The sequence below is a fragment of the Zonotrichia leucophrys genome, chromosome 26 (genome assembly GCF_028769735.1).
Source record: "Zonotrichia leucophrys gambelii isolate GWCS_2022_RI chromosome 26, RI_Zleu_2.0, whole genome shotgun sequence".
NCBI classification, from domain to species: Eukaryota; Metazoa; Chordata; class Aves; order Passeriformes; family Passerellidae; genus Zonotrichia; species Zonotrichia leucophrys.
In genome coordinates this window covers 7,353,031-7,361,959 of record NC_088195.1, presented here as the reverse complement: position 1 = coordinate 7,361,959, position 8,929 = coordinate 7,353,031, and the positions used below count along the sequence as shown (strand labels likewise).

The window sequence follows — 8,929 nt, the reverse complement described above, 5'->3', positions numbered from 1 at the left end:
CTCGGACCACCGGTACTGTCCCACAGGATAGCTCTCAGATCCTCGGCATCAGCCCCACATCCCCGGCATCAGTCCGAGGAAGTCCGGTGCCTTTCCCTGCATCGTCCCCAGTGCCACCTCCCCATCCTCAGTGCCCCCCGGACGCGGGTACCAATGATCAGCCCCGGGATCACCCCGAGACCACTGCTACTGCCTTGGGATTGCCCCCGAGGCTGCCTCCAGACCCCAGTACACCACGGACCATTGGTACCACCCCCGGGATCACCCCCAGACCAGACCCCCAGTGCTCCCTCCCCAGTAGCCCCAGCACCCCTCTGACACTCCCAGTGCGGCCCCCTGTGACACTCTTGATACCACCCACTCCACAGATTGAGGTCCCAATCCCCCTAGTTCCCCCTTATTCAGAACCTTCCCAGTATCCCCACAGCCCCTGCAACTGCAGATGCAGAGTCCCCCAGTCCTCTGCTATCCTTCCGTAGCTCCCAGTACCTCCCCTGCACCATTCTGGTAACATCCAGCAGCTCCCAGTACCGTCCCGGGTCCTGCACTGGGAGCAAGGGGGGGTGACATCGAGCACCAGAGGGGACACCCATTGCTGGGGGGGGTTACCCAGTGCTGGGGAGAACCTAGTGTGTGCTGGCTTGAGGACTCTGCTGCCAGTTTGAGGGTCCCCAGTGCTGTGTGGGGAGCCCACTCTGGGGGGACAGCACCAACCCCCCCTTTCCACCCAAAGCTCAGTGATCCAATGGGTCCATAGTAGAGGGACATTCTGGGGTGTCCCAGGAAACTTTGAGGACACACAGACACAACACAATAGGGGTAAATTTGGGTCTCTGGCATCCACTCTGCATGCCCAGGAAGTGGGGCCACTGGGAGCTCCATGTCCCCAAGGAGAGACACCCACCCCTCCAAGGGCACCCACAAACCCTTTTCGGGGGGGCTCACAACCTCCCAGACCCCACTATGCCAAAGACATTTCCCCCACCTCCCCCTAAAACCACCACTCTGTGAGGGAGCCCATCACATCCAACTTCCTTTATTACAAATAAATGAGCAGTACAATTTGGAGGGAGGTACCCCACAACCCCTATCCCGAGGGATACGCCTTGATGACCTTTACATCATCGAGGGGTCGGTCCTGGGAGTTAGTCTCCACCATGGCTAGGCGCCCCAGCACCCCCATTCCTTGGCACACCCTCCCAAAAATGCTGTGCTTCCCATCCAGCCACTGTGCTGGGCCCAGTGTCAGGAAAAATTGGCTTCCATTGGTGTCCGGCCCTGCATTGGCCATTGCCAGGATCCCGGCGCCTGTGAGACATGGGGACATGTCACATTATGGATGGAGATACAGGGGACATGCCACCCCACAGCCAAGGTTCCAGCATGATAGGGGACATGTCATCCCATGGGAGGATGTCATCTCATGGCCAAGACCCCTGTATCATGGGAAACATGTCACTCCAAGACTGGGATCCTGGAGGGCGTCATCCTATGGCTACGATCCCTGGGACATGTCACTCCATGGACAGGCTGCAGACGAACCTGTCACCTGACAGAGGGGTCTTAATGGACATCAGTAACAACTTGCTCCCATTGGTGTCCAGCCCCATACTGGCCATCACCAGGATCCTAGTGCCTGTGGGACATGGGCCAAGGATCCTGGCACCCTGAGGGACATGCCATGCTATGGACAGGGTCTTGGAGGACATGCCATTTCAGGGACAGGGGCCGGGGGATATGGAGGACATGCCACACCATGGATGGGGTCTCAGGGACATGTCATCCCCTGGCTGAGGTTCTGGTGTTATGGGGAAAATGCCATCCAATGGAGAGGTCTTAGGGGAACATGAGGAAGAATTGGCTCCTGTTAGTGTCCAGCCTCATGTTGGCCATCGCCAGGATCCTGGTGTCTGTGGGACACAGGGACATGTCACATCAGAAATGCGGAAATAGAGCATCCCGTGGCAAAGCTCCTTGGGTCATGTCACTCCATGGATGTGGTTTTGGGGACACAGAGAACTTGTCACCCTATAGACAGGATCTTGGGGGACAGGGGAGACATGCCACCTCATGGCCAGGGTCCTGGAGGACATACTCCATGACCAGCCTCCTTGAGACATGCCCACCCCATGACTGGAGTCCTGGGAGTCATGTCACTCCCAGGATGAAGACACAGGGGACATCCCATCCCATTCCACAAGTGTGTTCTCAGGGGTCCTGCCCCTCTATAGGTGGGGTCCTGGGGTCCCAGGGATGTCCCTCCAGTGCTCTCCCAGTGCTGGCCCCACTCACCAGTGAACTTCAGGTCCGGGTGCAGCTCATCCTCGAACTGTTTCCCGTAGATGGAGGCGCCACCACGGCCTGCAGGGGAATTAGGGGGTCAGCAGGAACCCCTGGCACCAGAGCAGGTCCCAGGAAGATTTCAGAGGCCTGTGCTCACCAGTACCCGTGGGGTCCCCTCCCTGCACCATGAAGTCCTTGATGATGCGGTGGAACTTGGTGCCGTTGTAGTACCCGCGGCGGCTCAGCTCAGCAAAGTTCTTGCAGGTGCGGGGGGCGTGTTGCCAGTACAGTTCCAGCACAAGTGGGCCCATCCTGGGATGGGAACACAGAGAATGGGAACGGGAAAGGTATCAGAAATGGGGAAGTAATCCCCACATCCCAAAGTGGTATCCACATCCCCAGCTTCAGACCAAAGCCAGGGGTTGTGTTGCCAGTGCAGCTCCAGCACCAGCAGGCTCATTCTGTGAATGGGAACAGCAGGAATGGGAATGGGAGCTGGAGACAGGATCATCACACTGTGATTCCCACAACCAGTTTCAGACCAAAGCTATGGGCTTTTTCTGCCAGTACAGCTCCAGCACTGGAGAGCCCATCCTGAGAATGGGAAAACCAGGAACAGGAATGACACTGAGAATGGGGAACAGCACCAGGAATGGGAACAGGAGACAGGGTGGGTCACCCTGCTGTAAACTCTTCCACCTATAGGGTCAATTCTTGCAGCTGCAGGGCAAGAATTGTGACTCCCTAACCCCAGTTTGAGACAAAAGTCAGGGGGCTGTGCTGTTAGTACAGCTCCAGCACCAAGCAGGCCCATCCAGGGAATGGGAAATAGGAATACTGGTAATGGGAATGGGAACAAGAACAAGGATGGGTAACAGGAAACACCTCAACGTGATCCCTCACTCCCCCCCATATCCCCCAGGGCCAGTTAGGGACAGGGACCACAGGGGTGAGAGGGGATGGGGGGCAGTGGGACACCAGGAGGACATGGATGGCTCTTGGTACCAGGGGAAACAAGCTGGACTGGCTGGTTCTGTGCGGTATCGGGAGACACTGGGGCTAACGGGATACCATGGGATCACTGGGATCTGCCTGATACCGAGGGGCTTGGGGGTTACGAACACCAGGGGGAAGACCGAGGGAACCAGGGGCCCTCTAGTATCGGGGCGGAAACCAGGACTGGCTCATGCTGGGGGATAACGGAGCTGTCCCGTTCTGGAGACACTGAGAGTTTCTTAGCACCTGTGGAGTTCAGGGTCTGCCTGGTACCGGGGGCTCACGGACACCGGGGACTGCCCCGTACCGGGAGGATCAGGGACTCAAGAACACCGGGGCTGCACGGAAGCCGGGAAGAGAAGGAGCGGACACCGATTTACCGCCAGTGCCGCGGAAGGGGGCGGAACAAGGGGTGGGCAGGGCCTCCCGTGCCGGTACCGGTGCCGGTACCGGGGCGATGCCCCGCCCCTTACGTGGTCTCCATGGAAACGGTGGGCGGCTGCCAGGAGTCGGGAGGGACGGCGGCCATGCTGCGGAGGCACCGATGGCGGAACGACCCTCAGGCACCGCGCTTCCGGGCCACACCCCCAGCTGTTGAAGGCGGGGCGTGGGGGAGGGGAAGAGCCAATCAGCGAGACGAAGGGCGAGGCGACTGGCCAATCAGAATGAACACCTAAAGGGAGCAGGCCAATCGGAACCCGGGGCGGGCGCGCAGCGATTGAGCCGCAAGGGGAGGGGGAATTCGAACGAGACCGCGCCCCTTTCGTTAGGCCACGCCTCCTCAGCGCGCGCGACGAGCGGGAGCCGGGGGCGGTGAGGTGGCAGGGGAGAGGGGGGACGAGGGCAGACCGGGACCCCCGGGGACAGGGGAAACCGGCGGGGAGATCGGGTGGGCCGCGGAGCGCCGGGTAAACCACGCCATGCAGAGATGGGAAGACGTGGGGTCGGGGTGAGGGGCTGGGACCCCCTGGTAGGGGCTGAGGACCCCCAGGGCTGGAGCTGCGGGGCCCGGACCCCCGGTGGAGGCTGGGACCCTCTCAGTGTGGGGCTGGGGTCACCATGGGATTGGGGTGCGCGGCTGGGACTCGTCGGTGGGGCTGGAATCCTCTTACTTTGGAGTTGGGACCCCCCAATGTGGGACTGGGGTCTCCTGGGCTGGGGGTGAGTGGCTGGGGGATTCACCAGGTGTGGGGGAGGGATCGCCCCATAATGGGGCTGAGACTCCACAGTGTGCGGCTGGGAGGCCCAGGAGTGGGAATGGGACCCCCAGGGTCGGAGTTTGGGTTTGAGACCCCCCCCGGTATGGGGGCTGGGAGCTGGGAGGCCTAGGAATGTGGATGGGACTCCCTCGGGATCGAGATGCAGAGCTGGGACCCGTCAGTGTGGGGCTGGAGTCCCTAAGGGACTGGGGGTGAAGGGCTGGGATCTCTAGGTACGGGAATGGGGTCCTCTTGCATGGGGATGGGACCCCCTGAGGATCAAGATGTGGGGCTGGGCATCCTCCGGAATCGGGGTGTGGGGCTGGGGGTCCCCCGGGATCGGAGTGTGGGTGTGGGGCTGGGACCCTCTGGGTGTGGAACAGGGGCTCCCCTGGGTGTGGGGCTATGACCTCCCAGCGGGGTTGGGCCCCCTCAGTGTTAGGCTGGGGTCCCCGATAGGGGCTGGGAACCACCATTGTGGCACTGGGGACTCGCACGGATCAGGGTGCGGGGCTGGGACTTTCCATCGTGGCACTGAGGACACCCGGGCTGGGGGTGCTGGCTGTGGGTTCCCCGCGCGGGGGTCGCCGGTGTCACCCCCGCCTACTGGCGCTGGCGGAGCCATCCCTGTCCCCATCCCGGTGGCACCGAGCCCAGCGGCGCCTGGCACTGGCCGTGTCACCCGCGCGCTGGCTGGTGCCACCGGGCCCCCGTGGGGGGTTGGGGACACGGCGAGGGGCGGGTAGGGGCACGGGTGGGGAACCCCGATGGGGTCGGTGGTGACCCCCCCCAGCTCCCACAGGTGGCCCCGGTGCCCCGAGGCGATGGCCGAGGACCGAGGTATGGCAGCACCAGTGCTGCATGTCCCCCGTGTTTCCCCCCTGGCACGGGGGGCTGGGGCTTACACCCAGTGTCCCCTAGATGTTCGATTTGTCACCGAGGAGAGCTTCGACTTCGGTGTGCTGTCGCCGTCTGACAGGTACGGGAGGGTGGTGGGGAAAAGGGCACCCCATGGATGGGAACAGGGGGGACAAGACACCTTGTAGTTGGGAACGTGGGGAATAGGATGGGACGTGGAGGACAGGGTACCTCATTGTCAATGTCCTAGGGGACATGTCACCCCATGGATGGCATTGTGGGGGATGTGCAACTCATAGCTGGGGTCCTGGGGGCCATGAGGGACATCACACCCCAAAGATGGTGTCCTAAGGAACATGTCACCCCATGAACACAGTTCTGAGGGTCCTGTGGATATGTCCCCCTCATAGATGTGGTTCTGGGCGTCCTGGGGGACGTGTCACACAATTAATGAGGTTCTGGGTGGCATGGGGGGGGGGGGGGGGTGGTTCCTGCCACTTCTTGGCAGCGGTGTTTGGGGGGCTGACACAGCCATTCCCCCTCCCCCCTTCCCATCCGCAGCCAGGAGGAAGAGGAGGATGAGGACAGCCCGGGCAGGGGGTGCCGGCACGGGGGCAGCAATGGGCGCTGGAGTCCCCTGAGTGGGGCCCGTCTGGAAGAGATGGTGCGGGAGGCCACGCGCCTGGCGGCACAGTTGGAGGGCTGTCACCTGCCCCCTCCCGCTCCCGGAGACCCCCCCGGACCCACCTCCACGCCCCCCAGCACACCCCGCAGCCCCCGCCGCCAGACCTTCGTGGTGAAGGACAGCCCGGTACGGGCGCTCCTGCCCACCGTGGAGTCTCAGGGCCCTGCCCCCAGCCCCCGCCCCCCCGCCAAGCCCCGGGGGGCCTCTGCTGCCACCAGTGTCCCCAAGGTAGGTGAGACCCAGGGGTAGGGGGTCCCAGTGTGGCTGTGTCCCACCTGTGCTGAACACCCAGATCCCCCCCAAACCCATCCTAGATGGGGGCAGTGAGTGCCCCCCTGTCTCCAAGGGGCATTGTGAACCCCCCAGCCCTGTGGGTGAGGGGGCACTCACTGAATGATGTCTCCATGTCCCCCGCTCTATTTTCAGGCACCTCCCAGCCGTAATTCCACAGCAGCGGCAAAGGGACCCTTGGGTAGCAGGGGGCTCCCCCCCAGCCGTGCGGGCCCACCCCGGCCATGCCCTCCCCAGGGGCAGAGGGCTGGTGCCCGGGGCAGGTCAGAGCCCCCCCAGGGGGGAACAGCAGGTAGTTATGGCAAGGGAATGGGGACACCATGGCCACGGGGGCTCCTGGGCCAGACTCCAATCCCCCCTCTCTCCCCAGGCCAGGCTAAGGTGAGGGGGGGCACAGTTTCCTGTCCCCCCCCGACCCGCCAGCCCCACACCAGGACCACCACCACCCCTGTGCCCTCTGGCTGTTCCCCGGCACCCACTGCCCTCCCCAAGTTGTCCCCTCGGGCTCCAGCAGCGGGTGGGAGGACCCCCAACCCCAGAGGTAAGGATGTAATGGGGTTTGGGGGACGCAGGGGATGCTCCATCCCCCGTGCCTCAGTTTCTATGTGGCTTCTTTCTCCTTTGCAGGTGCAGGGGCAGCACGGGCAGCCCCCACAACTGGTGCCTTGGGGTGCAAACCAGGACCCCCTCCCACCCGCCTGCGGTCCTCCCGCAAGACGGCGGTGAGCAGCACCCCGAGGTGACACCCCCAAACCACCCCACACCCACCCAGAGGCCCTGGGGGCACCCAGACCCCCCCTAGGTACCAGCTAAGGTACCTAGGCTGGGGGGGACAGAGCCAAGGCCACCCCAGGGATGAGTTGAGACATCCACTGGATTTTGGAAGGAGGCAGGCAGCACCAGGGGCCCCCAGGGAGCAGCCAAGGCACCCGTTGGGTTAACAGGTCACAGGGCAGAGCTGGAACCCCCAGGGACCAGCTGACGTTGGGGTGGCAGAGCCAGGGGTGTCCCCAGGGATGAGCCGAGGCACTCATTGAGTTTTGCTTTAATTACAAAAGGTCTCATCAGCAGTAGGAAACCCCCCACATTCCCCAGCACCCAGGGGCCCCTCATCCCCCCAACACCCATCCCTGGGTTCCCCCACTTGAGCCTCTGGGCAGGGGGGGTCCCAGATTTCCCTGTAACCCCTACCTGATCCCCCCCTCCACATGCTCCCCACCTGGGGGAGTTGGCACCATGGGACGGGTTGCACCTTCATGGGAGTTGGCACCTTGGAGGGCAAGGAGGGTTGGCACAACGGGGGAGTTGGTTATAAATTCCTTTTTTTTGTATTTTCATGTATTTTTTAAATAAAACACTCTGCTGGGCAAAGGGGCTGGGGGTGATCATGGGGGGACAACAGGGGCACCCTGTGCCATCATCCCAAGGTGCCAATCCCTGCAAGGATGCAAAGTGCACTGAGGGGATGATTGTGGTTCCCTGCTCCTTCCTGATGTCCTCCCAGTCCTTGTGCATCCCCAGTCCTGGTGTGTTCTGCCCCCCGCCCCCACCATGCTGGTGCCCTCCTTGTCCTGGTGTCCCTGGCACAGTGGGTGGGCTGCCTGCTGGGTGGGTCCCCATTAGATCGAGGTCTCGTCGCTCCTGGTGGGGGGACGGACAGATGGGGGAGGGGGGGGATGGATACAAAGTGCAGGATGGGGGGAGAATAAAAAACAAGACAGACAGATGCATGATGGAGGAGGTGGATGCCAGGGTGCCCTCTGTGCCTCCCAGCACCCAGCGCCAACCCCTGGGGGGAGATGGTGGGGTGGGGTTTGGGGGGGAGCCCCCAGCCCCCTTGGGTTAATGGAGAAAATTAAAAAACAGAAATCTGGGGGGTAGAGGGGGAGAAAAGAGTAGAGTTAGTGCTGCTGTGCCACCTCTGCCCTAGGCATCTGTGGGTGGTCAGGGGTACCCAGTGGGCACCCCAGCACCCAGTGAACACTCCAATGGGCACCCTGACACCTAGTGAGCACCCAGTGGTCAACGGGCACCTTTGGACAGTCAGTGGGCACCCAACATGCACTCCAACACCCAATGGGCACTGTTAGACCCGAGGGGCACCCAGTGGTCAGTGGACACTCACGAACAGTTAATGCACACCCAGCAGGTGCTATTAGGCCCAAGGGGCACCCAGTGTGCACACAGAAGTCATTAGGCACCTAATGGGCAGTCAGTGGACACCAAATGGACACATAATGGTCAATGGATGCACAATGGGCATCCAATGGGCACCCACAGACAGTCAGCTGGCATCCAGTGGGTGCACTTAGACCTGAAGAACACCCAGTGAGTATTCAGTGGGTATCCAGTGGGTATTCTGTGGGTTCTCCAACCCTCAATGGGCACCCAGTAGGAATCTAGTGGAAAACCCCATGGGCACCCAAGAGGAATACTGGCACTTAATGGTCACCTGTTGGTTACCCTGGCACCCTACAGACAGCCAACAAACACCCTACATGTGATGGGCACCAATGCGCACCCTGGCACCCAATATTCATTGGATCTGGCACCCGATATTCATTGGATCCAAAGGGATTGCTGGGACCTGATGAACACCCAAGAAGGAACCCTGGCA

The 8,929-nt window shown here is 61.9% G+C and overlaps 3 protein-coding genes across 13 annotated transcripts in view; 1 reads left to right on the top strand and 2 right to left on the bottom strand.

Annotated features, from left to right (window-relative positions):
- Positions 1 to 1,020: 1,020 nt before the first annotated feature.
- PPIL1 (peptidylprolyl isomerase like 1) lies at positions 1,021 to 3,889 on the bottom strand. Of its 3 annotated transcripts, none has more exons than XM_064732933.1 (4): positions 3,753 to 3,889; positions 2,441 to 2,595; positions 2,293 to 2,361; positions 1,021 to 1,308 (listed from the first exon to the last, which is right to left on the bottom strand). In XM_064732933.1, the coding sequence occupies exons 1-4, from the start codon at positions 3,806 to 3,808 to the stop codon at positions 1,088 to 1,090; spliced, it is 501 nt and encodes a 166-aa protein (XP_064589003.1). In that variant the 5' UTR covers positions 3,809 to 3,889; the 3' UTR covers positions 1,021 to 1,087. The 3 variants fall into 3 exon arrangements, with proteins under 3 accessions (XP_064589003.1, XP_064589004.1, XP_064589005.1); XM_064732934.1 differs by having other exon boundaries at positions 3,660 to 3,793; XM_064732935.1 differs by lacking the exon at positions 3,753 to 3,889 and adding an exon at positions 3,526 to 3,659.
- A 132-nt stretch (positions 3,890 to 4,021) lies between these two features.
- Positions 4,022 to 7,603, top strand: PSRC1 (proline and serine rich coiled-coil 1). 6 transcript variants are annotated; one of them, XM_064733265.1, is made up of 6 exons: positions 4,022 to 4,092; positions 5,281 to 5,318; positions 5,400 to 5,457; positions 5,898 to 6,249; positions 6,448 to 6,853; positions 6,940 to 7,603. In XM_064733265.1, exons 2-6 carry the CDS (start codon positions 5,303 to 5,305, stop codon positions 7,053 to 7,055), a joined length of 948 nt encoding a protein of 315 aa, XP_064589335.1. In that variant the 5' UTR covers positions 4,022 to 4,092; positions 5,281 to 5,302; the 3' UTR covers positions 7,056 to 7,603. The 6 variants fall into 6 exon arrangements, with proteins under 6 accessions (XP_064589335.1, XP_064589336.1, XP_064589333.1 ...); XM_064733266.1 differs by having other exon boundaries at positions 4,052 to 4,187; XM_064733263.1 differs by having other exon boundaries at positions 4,052 to 4,187; positions 5,272 to 5,318.
- A 104-nt stretch (positions 7,604 to 7,707) lies between these two features.
- The window catches only part of CELSR2 (cadherin EGF LAG seven-pass G-type receptor 2), a 30,719-nt gene continuing 29,497 nt past the window's right edge, over positions 7,708 to 8,929 (bottom strand). For 3 of the 4 annotated variants that reach the window (XM_064733256.1, XM_064733259.1, XM_064733258.1), the window contains exon 35: positions 7,708 to 8,182. In XM_064733256.1, coding sequence (XP_064589326.1) covers positions 8,155 to 8,182 — 28 coding nt within the window. In that variant the 3' untranslated portion in view covers positions 7,708 to 8,154. The remainder of the gene's footprint in view (positions 8,183 to 8,929) is intronic. The other variant, XM_064733257.1, reaches the window with a different exon arrangement.